Genomic DNA, 14,086 nt, shown 5'->3' with positions numbered 1-14,086 from the left:
TCCTTCTAGTGTTAGGAAAATATGTTCTCTATTCTTCAGTGAAAGAAACGTTGAAAGTGATAGAGAAACAATGTATTTAAACTACTATCTCCACAGGAAATAAGCTTGTGTCAGGTAGCTGCTCCCCCTGGTGCACAGGGCCTGAACTGGGGCCACTGTTGATGGTCTCCCAAAGTCAGATGTCCTCCTCCCTGACCTAAGCTATCAGTCATAAACCAGTCTTCAAGTATTCTCTGTTAATTTATAGGAAAAAAATGATGACTTCTAAAGTGTTTTATTTATTTCTTAGAGAAGAGCAACCCAGTGTGTGTAGCTGAAAAGACACCAATTGCCTTGGACACTTTAACCCAGGCCTTTCTTGCCTCATGTTTCTATTGTGGGCCACCCTAACCATTGTAATGTCATGGCAGTGCTTTGTGCTGAAGTTACAGGAAGTGATAAGAGGCTATATTAGTACTGATTCTGTGTTTATAGCACTGTTTTTCCAAAACACAGAAAATGACTGAGATCCTAGGTGCCCAATGCATATTTGTTAATTGAAACTAAAAATGAATACGTGGACTTTGGTTGAGGTATCACTACCAGTTCTTGAAATATGACATTTGCTGTTTTAGAATAATTTCAAATTCAATTTTTTAATTTAATTTTTTTTGTTAAGGTGATGAGCAGAGTTGTTACAGCTACATACATAAAGTAATGAGTACATTTCTTGTCGAACATTGTTACTCTTTTTCTTGTTTTTCTTCTACTTTCCCTTCTCCCACTCCCTACCCCACAAGTTGTGAAATTCATTTCCAAGGTATTGTCTTGTATTGCTGTTGCATTGGTTTGCCTTTTTGTGTCACCATTTTGTTGTTCCCCCTTCCTTTCCCCAATTCAGATAAACATATATGCAATACACAGTGTGACATAATGAAATACAGTGACAACAGGGGATATACCAGAGGGAAAAAATGAAAGAAAAAAGAAAAACTTCTCATAGTGCATTAAAACAATAGCAATAAAGAAAAACCTCTTGTTTCACTATCTTGGAGTTCATTTAACTTAGCATCATCTTATATGGTCATGTGTACACAATTGAGCTATTATGATTCTCTTCTAGGACTATCCTAGACATATACTAATTTTCAAATGATGGAAAGTCCCAATTCTGGAAATAAGGCCACCAACTCAGAGCAAAGAGTCCTTATTGGTTGCTCAGCAACTATACCCCAGTATTTGGGATGTAAGGTGCAGTGGCAGGCCCTTTTTCCCAGCAGAATTTGAAAGGGAAAACCCACATGCAGGTGGTGTTTGTCAAAGCAAGCAAGCAGATTTACAGAAGCAAAGCATAGTCTTGAACTGCAGAACCAGAAGCAAATCATAGCTTTGAGTTGAGGTAGTATAGTTTAAATCTCAAGACATTAGAAACTCATTCTCATGGTTAGGGGTGCACTGAAATTTTCTTTACAGAAATGTTTTTTTAAATCATAAGCGCTGGCTGATAAAGCAACTCAGTACAGCTGGTGATAAACCTCAAGTTGTTAGTGGTCTTCAGTAATATTTGTGATAAACTGCAAATTTGCCAATCTGGGAAACTTGAGCGAGGGAGCGATGTTCTTTTGCTTTTTATTGAATATAGAAAAGCCTTAGGCTGACTACTGGCCATATGACCTGGAGTTTCTCTCTACAGAGGGGTTCTGCCTTTAATATTTGGTCCTATTTCTGATAAGTAATAATTGTGTTTGGTCATTGATTTTACAATGAGGGAAACTGTGCAGTCTATGTTTCTTAGGGTCTGGCTTACTTCACTTAATATGATTTTTGTAAGTCTTTCCATTTCCATAAGAATGATACTTGTGTGTAAATAAGTGACCACAAAAGTGCTAAGGAATACTTTATTACATTAGTTAACAATTTAAATGTATTTGCATTATAATTTTATTGTCCATATAAAACCTACAGATGTAATAACTACATAATTTAAACATTAGTTCCTATTTTTTCATTTTCTGAATCTTTATTGTAAATTTAGTATTTGTTTCCTTCCAAAATTATTAAGACTGTTAATTAAACTGTATATGATATGTCAAAATTAAAAGGTTAGTTAGCAGAGCTCGCAAGTAATCTTTCCAAATAAGAATGAGTGATCTAATTGTCTCTAAAAGCTTTAAAGTATAAATAGAAATATTCACATGGGAGTTGGGATTAAAATGTGCAAGCTCAAGCTCCTTTTGTTTGTCTAGTTTTCTTTTACCTGATCCCGTAGTTATGCACTGTGAATGTCAAAGAAGTAAAAAATATCTGAATTGTTTTATCTAGAAAAGTTTCTGAATACCAGAATGAGATCGAGACATAGAGTCAATCAAACTAGAATGTTTTATTTCTCCATGTGAGGACTACTCTCCATCATTTGGAGGACAAAAGAGTGGCCCTGAAATCTAATAGCTCAGGGAATATGAAGGCATAAAACACAGAGGCCACTCAGGTGGTCAGTGGTAATTTCGCTGTCAGGAAGAAAGCAAATTACAAAAGCAGAACTTGCAGTCTAGCAGTTAGTGATCATAAATGGTGATTACAATTCCAATAATCAATCAAGACAAAGTTATCATCCTTGATCTTCCCTTTGTTCTTCTAAAGGGAGATCCCACCTTTCAAGTTTGGCCTTATTCTTATTTATCAATAAAAGTTAACTGTAAAGGGTCAAGTTCCATGTTTTAGTATATTTGCAGAGCAAGCATAATCATAAAAGCAGACATTGGGAAATTGGTGGTTAACCTTTCAGACTGTTGACTTATTTTTACTTGCTCTGCAATTCTGGACAAATGTCAAGCCACAGATTTTTCCTTTTTCTGAAGTTTGCACTTATTAGTTTTAGGTCTTGGAACTTAATTATCCCAGTTAAGTTTCCTTCTTCCTTAATCTAATTAGTATCATATCTGCTTAATGTAACTTGGTCCTAACACTAATTATACCAAAATTTAAATACCAAAATATAATGACATGGGAGCAAGAAAATCCACAGAGGCACAGTTAAAGAAGACAGAAGAGTTTTATTAGACAGTCTGCAACTGCCCTGTCCTAGGTGCAGCTGCAGCCTCCAAGGGGGTTAGTCCCCGCCTTGCTTTTTCCTCCTTCCTCCAAGCCTCCCCGCATTCCACAGGCTTCTCTACTAGCCTGGGTCTCCTTGGGCCTCTCTGCCAGCCTGGTTCTCTGCTGACCCCTCGGCTCTGGGCAGGCCTCTCAGCTCTTGGCAGGTCTCTCAGCTCTTGGCAGGTCTCTTGGGTTTCCACAGGCATTTCTGCTCTCCGTTGGCCTCTTGGCTCTCCACTGGCTTCTCGGTGCTGCACAGGACTCTCTGCCCATCTGGGTCTTCTCGGGCCTCTCTGCTCTTCACAGGCCTCTCCATTTACACAGGCCTCTCTACCGGCCTTTCTGCTTTCCACAGACCTCTATGCAGGCCTCTCAGCTCTGTGCAGGCCTATCCGCTGGCCCAGGTCTCCTCAGACCTCTCCACTGGCCTGGGTTCCCCTGCTTAGGCCTCTCCACAGGCCCGGGATCCTCGTTTGTCTGCTTTCCACAGGCTGCTCTGCTCTCCATAGGCCTCTCCACTATCCTCAGGCCTCTCGGCTCTATGTAGGCCTCTCTGCTGTACTCGGGCCTCTCAGCCAGCCCATGGTTTCCGTGGGTCTCTCCACCAGCCCCAGCTCTCCTCAGGCTTGAGAGCACAAGCTCTGCTCCACTCTGTCTCTTGCAGCCTCTTGCAGGGTGTCTCTAAATATTAAAAAAATAAAACTATAAAAAATTGTTAAAAGTAAGTAAATAGTAAGTGAATAAAGTAAGAAAAGTAAGTAAATAAACAAAATAATTTAAAATTATAGGAATTTTTGTTTATTTGATTATTTTTTTGGTTAAAATGTATGCTAGCAAAAAGTGACTTAGCTACTCCTGAATATAACCATCGTTGAAAAGTGAAAGTCTGTAACCCAGACTGGAAAAATTTAAGCAATTGAATCCATATGGGATGGTTTGACATCAGTTACTTCTTACTCCACAATTTCACTGGCAAGACCAGGTGACCAGTTGTGGGCACCAGGCAGTGCCAATTCTGTATGCTTTTCACAGGATGGCAGCCAAGCCTGTTTACTGATGTTCAGTTTCCAAAGACTTAGAGAAAGAAGCTTATGATTCTAGAAGAAGATTGTAAATAGATTTAAGATTTAAGTAAGAAACTTACGCCTGGATAGCTTTGGGTTTATATATCCCTCTTCCTTTCCTCTACCTTCCAAATCAAATTGTCCCAACATGACACAGAACTACAGAACAGAGAAAATGTGGAAAATCAGTCCTAGATTTTTCTGGGAGAATATAGAGCAGGTAGGGATGATGCTGAGTTATAAAAGTCAGTACAGCACACTGGATTTTACAGAATCAAGCATCTGCAGACAGATGCTTGAAAAGTCCATGTGATTTACACAGTATCACTGAACATTGCACTTATTTTAACCTGATTAAGGGGGTAAAGTTAAAGTCATGCATCTTTCTCCACAATTTAAAATAGTCTGTGAGTTTTCCTTTAAATTTTTTATCTTCTGTTTCCCAATGCGGTGCTTACAATGAAAGTTCAGTCATCGACCAACTGCTATAATTCTTATTTTAGGACTTAAAAACACGAGGTTGGCACTGGAAGCAGGATTGTAGGAAATGAAGATTCTGGATTAAAGAGTAATGATAGAGTTCAGCAGGCTATGTAAAATGCTCTTTATGTTATCATCAAATGCTCCTATAAGAGAAGTAAAGGACAAGGGCAGAGAAAGCAGATTGCACTCTGTCTCATCATGGTGTCTTCCTGAGACCACATGTTTTGGGGTAGGATTGGTAGGTTTCAGACAAATTTGTAGTATAGAAATTGGACTTTTTTATATTGTACAATAATGCTACTAAATGAAACAAGTTTTCCTTTCATGTTGAGTTTTATTACACTGTAGGAACTTGACAATTTTTGAATAAATTAATATACATACAAATATTTTTTGCTCCGGTTCAGGGTCTTGAATTCAGGGATTGAGGGCTATTGCTGAGCTTCTTTTGCTCAAGACTAGTGTTCTACTGCCTGAGCCATAACTCCACTTCCACCTTTTGATAGTTAATTGCAGATAAGAGTCTCACAGACATTATTGCTTTGGCTGGCTTTTAACTGTGATACTCGATCTCAGCCTCCTGTGTAGCATGAACCATCAGTGCCTGGCATAAATATGATTAAAAAAATTAAGCTTTATTTTCTGCTAAAGCTCAAATTAATTTCTCTCTCTCTCCTTCCTTCCTTCCTTCCTTCCTTTCTTCCTTCCTCCCTCTGTCTCTCCCTCCCTTCCTTCCTTCCTTCCTTCTTCCTTTTTCCCTTCATCTCTCCGTGTCTCCCTCCTTCCCTTTCTCTCTCTCTCTCTCTTTCTCTTCTTTCTTTCTTTCTTTCTTTTTCTTTCTTTCTTTCTTTCTTTCTTTCTTTCTTTCTTTCTTTCTTTCTTTCTTTCTTTCTTTCTTTCTTTCTTTCTTTCTTTCTTTCTTTCTATCTTTCTTTCTTTTCTTTTTCTTTCTTTCTTCCTTTTTCATTTTGCCTACCATGGAGTATGAAGTCCTGCTCTTAGCATCTTTTGTTCAAATCTAGCACTCTACCACTTGAGCTACAGCTCCACTATCAGATTTTAGTTTATGGGAAGTAAGAGTCTCACAACCATTCCTGCCCAGGCTGGCTTCAAACCATAATCCTGAGATCTCAGCCTCCTGAGAAGCTCGGATTATAGGAATGAGCTACTGTTGCTTCTGAAAACATTTTCTTACTAGTAATAAAAATACCATTTTTCTGAATTAAAATTAGTAAGATAGTTGGTATTTATTTTTATAGCCACCAAAAAGCAATAACTTTGTTGAAGATAGAAACAATACAAATTTCAAACTAAGTTGCAGTTACCTCTTGGAGCAAAGACACACCCCAACACAAATGACCCTTTATTTAATATGGTTACCTTGTTAATTCTATTATAGCATTTACAGTGTTATTACTACTATTTTTCAGCGCTCTAGACTGTCTTTGGTCTCTACACATTTTCTTATGATAAGACCAAATCTCTGTTCTTAACCTCTGCATGTGTTCCATCAACCTCTTTCTCTTCACCCTCATACAATTGGAGGCTGTGTGTTTTCTTGAATGTTTGAGACAACATCACCTTGAACTTTCAATTTCTCATGAGCTGCTAACTGTTCTTCTGAGATAAGTCCTAAATCTTGGCTTTCTGGAAACTACATAGATATCAGAAAGTGGCCTCTTGTAGACATCTGGTTTTGTGATGACAAAGAGGGCATTCTTGGATTTTCAGAAGGTGACTCCCATAGCTCTAGTAACTCCCATAACTTGTCAAAGACCCAGATTGAACATAGCCTTTAGTTTCTTCTTTTTACTGCAACTCTGTTTTGCTTTGTGGGCTGCATATTGAAATGCATAAAGCAAATGTAAAACTATTACAGTGTAAAGGGGATTATTTTAGGAAAAGGGGACACCTTACACACCCATAAAAAGTGTATTTTCATCTGGAGAAATCCACATGTCCTGTGAGAACCGTAGCTTACCAATGATTTATGAATACAAATTCTTCAATACAAGTAACCCTTCTCAGAGAAACTGAGCTCTTTGATGGTAGAGGTAGTATGGTGTCAGAATGTAGCCTGACATGACATTTTGTACTTCTCATTGTTGCAACAGGTCCACCTGAATCCTTAAACGACTTGTTTGTCCCCGTCTCCTCCACATGTTATACTGACATCAAATATAGTGAAAGCGGGGGTTACACTGTGGGGGAGGGACATACAAAGCAACAAAAATAATATTATAAATGGGTTAGAAACACATGCATGAAAGAAACAAAAACATTAAAATACATATTTGAGGGTTTGTTTTCCTAACATCACATTCTCTGACTTTTTCCGCTTGACTCATACCTATACTAGATATTGCAAATAAGGGAAACCATGGGACCTATGTTTCTTTGGGCCTGGCTTACTTCACTTAATATAATTTTTTCCAAGCCTTTCCATTTCCTAACAAATGGGGCAATGTCATTCTTTCTGATGGAGGCATAGAATTCCATTGTGTATATATACCACATCTTCTTGATCCATTCATCTACTGAGGGGCATCTGGGTTGGTTCCATATCTTAGCTATGGTAAATAATGCTGCAATAAACATAGTTGTGCTGGTAACTTTAGTGTGGCCTTGTTTGTGATCAATGTCGGTGGGGGGGGAGGGGGGGTATGATTGGGTGGGGGGGAGGGGGGAAGCTGGGAAGGGAGGTGAAGGGTAAACAAAGGAGTAGGCTGCAATGCTTGGTAAGAAATGTATGCATTTTCCTGCCCATGTAATTGTAACCCCTCTGTACAGTATGTTCTCAAATAAAATAAAATAAAATTAAAAAAAAAAAGAATGTAGCCTGAGCATGGGTCAGTTCACATAGTATGCCTATTTATTGTTTGTTTTCAAATAATAGGACTTGGCATATACTAGGCAAACAATCTACATCTCAACCTAAACCCTTAGCCATTTTGTTTTGGTATGTTGGTTAAGAGACAGACTTTTACTAATTTTTTTGCAAGCTTAGCTTGAATTGGTGATCATTCTGTATCCACCTCTTGATAGCCCAGGACTAACATGATGGTGCTAAAATAAGAAATGTAGTAAAATATTGAAAATCCATCTTTATTTAAAACCATGGGTGTTACACATCATTTATTCAGTATGTTCTAGGTGGGGTTAGATCAACTCAAAACCAACAATGCATGCAATTTTTGCTCTTTTTTGGGCTGTATTTCTGACCTTTCTTAGCCAAGTCTTCTAGATTAATTGGAAGGCAAAATGGCACATTGCCTTTACAGCTACTCTTGGTTTTCAGTCCTCCATCCAGAACTATATATTTAACTTCAAATATTCAAGGATACAATTTTTAATGATTCTAGATTTTAATAATTTTAGATTTGACCTATGAATCTGGAGACATATTTTCTTATTGTGATAGTTTTTTCTCAACTGCAGCACCTATACTACAGTCTTGGCACCTTCTGTCTGAGAAAGTGGTATTCTTTTTCCTTGTACCCTACAGCAGGTGGATGTCAGGCAACCCCTGAGTTTTGTTGTGCACCTCTCTACAAAATTCCTCTCACTGTGTATTGTTCAATGCACAGAAATATGCAGTGGAATCCTTCAGCCGTGAAGCTGAGGTGACAAGCTTGGACGATGTTTGCCTTCTATAATATCAGTGAATAGTAACCTGCTCTTGTGTTTTGTTGGCTGTAAGAGTACTAGAGAACAAGGAAAGTACTATTCTCTTTGCTGGGTTTCTAGTAGCAGAAGACTATAATTACCCACTCTCATATCATAGGTACAGTACAAGACCAAAGTCACTTTTTCTTGCTTGACATTGCTTGTTGGACCCGAGTTACCTTCTGGGTAAAAATGAACAGTGAGGGAAAAAATACAATCAGAAAGTGTAGTGGAGCTCAGTACTGGAAGCTCATGCCTATAAATCTAGTTACTCAGAGGCTGAGACCTGAGGACTGTGGTTGTAAGCCAGCACAGACAAGCAAAAATCTAGTACAGATGTGATCCAACTTATAGTGTTCCAACCTTGAATGGAATAACTAATGGAAAATGAGAAGCCTTGAGTTAAAACTTGAGTACTGGCATGTACGCATAATCATGCACACACACATAAACACATGCACTTGTAAAAAGGAAAAAAAAAGAAAAGGGAATAAAAGAAATCAAGTTTAGGAGTAAATGATATGGATCAAAGAAATTGCACTTTTGCCTCCTGTTACCCCTTTTTCCCCCAAGGTCCCCATAATACATTTCCTCTTCCTAGTGCTCAGGGCATGCAGAAGGGCCATTTGCAATGCCCCACCCCTATCAGCCACGTAAAATCCATGACCACCTTCAGCATCTGGTGAACCACATGTGTGTTCTTCCTCTAATGTGAAATGTGTTCTATCTCTACCTTTTGGGCTCTGAGATCTGAGCTACCCTCAATGTGTTGCTGCTACAGGAAAACAGGAAACAGAGACTTCCTAGTGGAAGTGCTGCCTGAACATTTCAACCAATCCAAGTGTTTTTAGACTTAAATCACTCTTCCAATTTTTTTTTCATTTTTAAGAAGTTGTACAAAGAATATTCAATTCAACATTACAGTTTATTAGTAAAATTCATCTTGATCAATGTCACTTCTTTTATAATTCTCCTTCCTTTCTCCTAACACCACCATTCTCTCAAGTTACATAGTTCTATTTTCATATATGTACATTGGATTTAGGAGTACGTTTACCTACCTTTTTTCTCTTCATTTGTCTGCTCTACTTCCATTTGACCTCGCTCCCCCGCATACTACTGACAACACAAGTCCCAGCTTCCTGGTATTCTTGTTGTTAACCTGTAAGTTAATTATTCAATTATTCTAGTGTTATACCTTTGGAATTCTACCCTGTATAGACAATACTTTAGTGAATATGTGTATATGCCACTGCATATGTCTACAGACATAGTTGTAATTGAGATCTAACTTCCACATATGAGAGGAAATAAGTGTCCTTTGTCTCTCTGAATGTGATTTACTTCATTTAAAATGATTTTTCGGTTTCCATGTCCCTGCACATTAGGTAAAAAGTAACCCACTCTTAATCTTGGAGCCATTAAATGTGAATAAAGCTCAGGTCTATCTTGTTTGTCTAACGTATTAGTTTTTCTTTACTGTAATTTAGAAACTAATATTAGGAACTCCGAGAAAATAAGATAATTATGGCTGCTGGTTTGGATTTTTTTTGACTGAGCTCTAATCTATTATAATTTTCTCAATGTAGAAATAAAAGCCAAAGTGATGCTAACAGTGTATGCAAAATTACAGCTTCCTATGAAAAACAGATTCTATTCCACTGAATTATTGTCACTCATATGCAGATATAATTAAGTTAAATGTTCTGATATGAGAAGATTATCTTGGATTACTAGAGCCTTAGTGAAATCTTGTGGTTAGAAAGAGAGACTTGATAACAACAGAAAAAGAGATACTGGTGTTAACAAGCAGGCAGAGCTGGGAGTGATGCAGCTATAGACTGAGAAATGGCAGCAGTCCTATGGCAAGAATCTAAAGCTTAAATGTATTTTTGATCTGAGGTCCAGACTCTGTAGTTCATCAGACTCTGGATTCTGCCTCTGCACACTTGGGGTATAGAGTGTTGTATTTTTTCTTATATCATGTCCAGTCTCACCATAATAAGATCCAGAGTTAAGCCAATGAAAATTCTATCACCTCCTTTTGTAACCAAGATCTAAAGCAATAAATTACAAGCCCTGATTACATCTCACAACTTTAATCAGTCTTGGGAGAACTAAACAAAGAGCAGACTTGCTTCTGAGGACCAGGAGCTAGTTGTGTAGTGAGTAAAATGAGAAAAACCAGGTAGGTCAAGAGAATGTGCTACATATATATATATGTACACACGCATACACAATGCAATTCTATGCCACCATCAGAAGGAATGACATCACCCAATTTGTTAGGAAATGGAAAGACTTGGAAAAAATTATATTAAGTGAAGTAAGCCAGGCCCAAAGAAACATAGTATCCCTTATCTGCAATGGTATCCCTTATCTGCAATAACTAGCGTATGTCTAGGACAAGTAGGAAAGGTCAAAAGCTATGTACATATGACTATATAAGATGATGTTAAGTGAAATGAACCCCAAGATAGTGACACAAGAAGTTTTATCTTTCTTGCTGTTGTTTCTAATGTACTTATAATGTACTATGTGAATTTTCGTTTCTTTGTATGTTCTTCCCCCATGGTGTAACTCCTGTTTTCACTGTATTTGATTCAGGTGACTTGCATTTTGTTTTTTTTTCTAATTTGGGGAGGGGAAGGGAAATAAAATGCTGAAATAAGGATACAGGATGACCCATGGTAACAGTGAGATGTACAAGACACTATGTTGAAAATGAACTTTACAACTTTGGGGAGGGAGGGAGAAGTTGGGGAGGTGTAGAGGGAAGGAACAGTAAGAGGAAAACAAAGGAGGAGGTAACAGTGCTCGAAAGGAAATGGACCTTGCTCATGTAACTATAACCCCTCTGTACAATATCTTTACAATAAAAAATATAAAAAACAGGTGAAGGTTTGGCTAGATATTTCTTCTTTGAAAACTACCATATGTGAATGACATTGATTACAAGAGTAAGTCACTTAACCAATAACTAACATACATAATTCAGCCAGAAAGAATCAACCAAATGTTCAATTATATTCATCCTTAAACAATTGTGGGAGCTCTTGAACCAAGCCTACATCTAACCAGAGGAGAAATAATTAGAGAATTAATTATTTATACAGCTTATTTATTTTCAATGATCTGTCAACAGCATTAGAAGATACACATTTTTAAGAAAATTTAGGATAATAAGTCAAAAGTTGAGGATAGGGCTGGGAAGGTGGCTCAAGGGTAGAGCGCTTGCCTTGCATGCATGAGGCCCTGGGTTCAATTCCTCTGCAACACATAATCAGGGAAAAAAAACCAGAAGTGGCGCTGTGGCTCAAGTGGTAGAGTGCTAGTCTTGAGCTGAAGAGCTGAGGGACAGCGCCCAGGCCGAGTTCAGGCCCCATGACCGGACCCCCGCCCTCCCCAAAAAAGTTGAAGATAAAGCAGGAAATTGGTAGCAAGCTATCTGTAAATTAACTACTAGTCCAACTTCCTTTTGTTATCCACTAGTATGATACATGTTATGTAGGTACTAAACACATGCATAAAACTTTTCATATATACCAGAAATATAAGATGGTTTTCAAGGAATAAATTTAATTATCTTTGAATAAGATCAACTGAGATAGATGAATGGAAAGAAATGGTCTTTTAAAAATAAATTTTAGTATGAATTATTTGAGGCTTACAATGACGTTATTGGATAAATATGGATAGTAAATTGATTATTACATGTTTATCATTTCAGTCAGTTACTTTTTTGAGATTTGATATTAGATGTATTATAAAATACTTACTAGAGCAAAATTATAACAATATAATTTTCCTAGCTGTAAACCTTGTATTGTACATTAGATCTTTAAATTTGTTGATGTTGCATACCAACTTCGTTGTATCACTTGATCAAATGGTTCAAACAGATAATCTGGATACAGACTTCTCAGTTTTATATTTTGATGCTTTATTTATGTAACATATTTAGCATATAATAGATAATCCAATAAAGTAACCTGAAACTTTCAACAGACTCAAACTCCATGCACAAGAGAAAGTTGATATTGATATTAAAGTTTTTGTATGAAGTTTGAATAGTTATTGTAAACTCACAGAAAATGTCTGGATTCCAAGATACCATCACTCTGGTTGCCAGTGGATCATGCATGTAATACTCAGATGGCTGAGATTTGAGGATCAGGGTTCAAAGCCAGTCTGTGTAGGAAAATCCATGAGACATTGATCGGCATTTAGCTACCAAAAGAGCTGAAAATAGAACTCTTATTCATATGGTTAGCCTTCTGTACAAAAGCTCAGGGACAGTGCTCTGGCTCTAAGCTCAAGATCCAGAATTGGCATGCAAGCACACACACACACACACACACACACACACACACACAATCATACCCAGAACTGATGTCTTATATCTGTAATCCTAGCTACTTAGGAGGCAGAGATATGATTATCATGATTTGAATGTAGCCTGGGCAGGAATGTCTGTGAGACCACTTATCTCCAGTTAACCACTAGAAAATTTGAAGTGAAGCTGCATCTCAAAATGGTAGAGCACTAGCCTTGAGCACAAAGCTCAAGCCCCACAACTGACCAAAAATAAGAACCATTATTTATTACTTTTCTAAGAAGTCATTAAGTGCAGCTTTAAGATTGCTGAAGCTAAGAACACACTTGGATTTAGCATAACTTGAGAAGAAGAGGAAGGAAGCCCTGTGTCCCATCCCCAAAAATAGCCCTATGCATTTTTCACCTCGTAGTATGTATGCTACTAATAAATAAAATAGGAAAATAATCTCTTCAGTAACAATCACTCTATTTTTGTTTTCACCTGTCAGGGTCTCCTTAGACCTAAATGTTTGTGTTTAGCTGCTACTTGTAAACAATTGTCAAATGCTATGCCAGAAGGTCTGTGGCAAAGTATGGGCTGGAGCTCCAGTCTTGGTGGCAAGTTTGAAGACAGGCTGCAGGTGCCTGGGGAGCAATGTGTTCTTGCTGCACAGAAGTAGACAGCCGAGTCCCCAGGCTGGGCATCTTTGATGTGCAGGAAGAAGTGTTTGTCCTTCTTTTTCAAAAACACAAGGAATTTTTCATTTTCAATTTTGTCCCTATTTGAACGAATGTTTATAATGAGCTGAAGACCTTGTCCTGGCTCTTGCTTGTACCAAACAAAGTAGTCTGAAGCACTGTCTGAATAAGTACAGTTGATGACACAGCTGTCTCCCTCCTGCATGCTCAGGATAGACGGACTCTGCTCCAGTTTCTCTCCTTCACTCACCCCTATGGGAGAAAAAAAAAAAAAAAAAACAGAGACAGTTGTCAGCTCAGTACTCTTCAGGACTGCCTTTTTCTACAGTAAGTACAGACAGGCTAGATAAACTGATCTCCTGGATGTCTAAACATCAAGTATTAATGTACTCTGGTTTCCCAAATCAACTTACAGTTCAGCTGCAGCCACAAGAGCAAGCATATACCATGAATCAATCTCTTCATATTTCTTCCCAATTACAATCACTTGAAGACTTATAATCTATAGTAAGGACAGCCACTTCTGTCATCAAATTGTTTCCTTTTCTCTCTTTCAATTAGAGTGGTTTCTTGAATTGTCTACACAGCCAATAAGAAGACTTTGTTTTACCCTTAACCTACTCCTTTAGAATCCACTGAAATAACCCCCTGCCTATTGGGCATCAGCTGAAATTTACTGCCACCTTGTGGTCACATCGTTTACTAGTATCGGTAGTTCACTTTTGAGGACTTATAGGGACTCAAATATATATTTTTCTTTCATGCTATTGTTTCTAACGTATTTT

General features: G+C 37.8%; 1 gene segment (V, D, J or C); it reads right to left on the bottom strand.

Annotated features, from left to right (window-relative positions):
* Positions 1-12,146: 12,146 nt before the first annotated feature.
* LOC122125398 lies at positions 12,147-13,803 on the bottom strand. The segment is given in 3 exon segments: positions 12,147-12,476; positions 13,105-13,553; positions 13,715-13,803. Coding segments are annotated over 2 exon segments (498 nt in total).
* Positions 13,804-14,086: the final 283 nt, after the last annotated feature.

Source organism: Dipodomys spectabilis, unplaced genomic scaffold (assembly GCF_019054845.1).
Source record: "Dipodomys spectabilis isolate Male_0828 unplaced genomic scaffold, ASM1905484v1 ptg000265l, whole genome shotgun sequence".
NCBI lineage: Eukaryota > Metazoa > Chordata > Mammalia > Rodentia > Heteromyidae > Dipodomys > Dipodomys spectabilis.
Note: the sequence above shows the minus strand (reverse complement) of the source record. Positions and strands in the feature narration are given on the sequence as shown.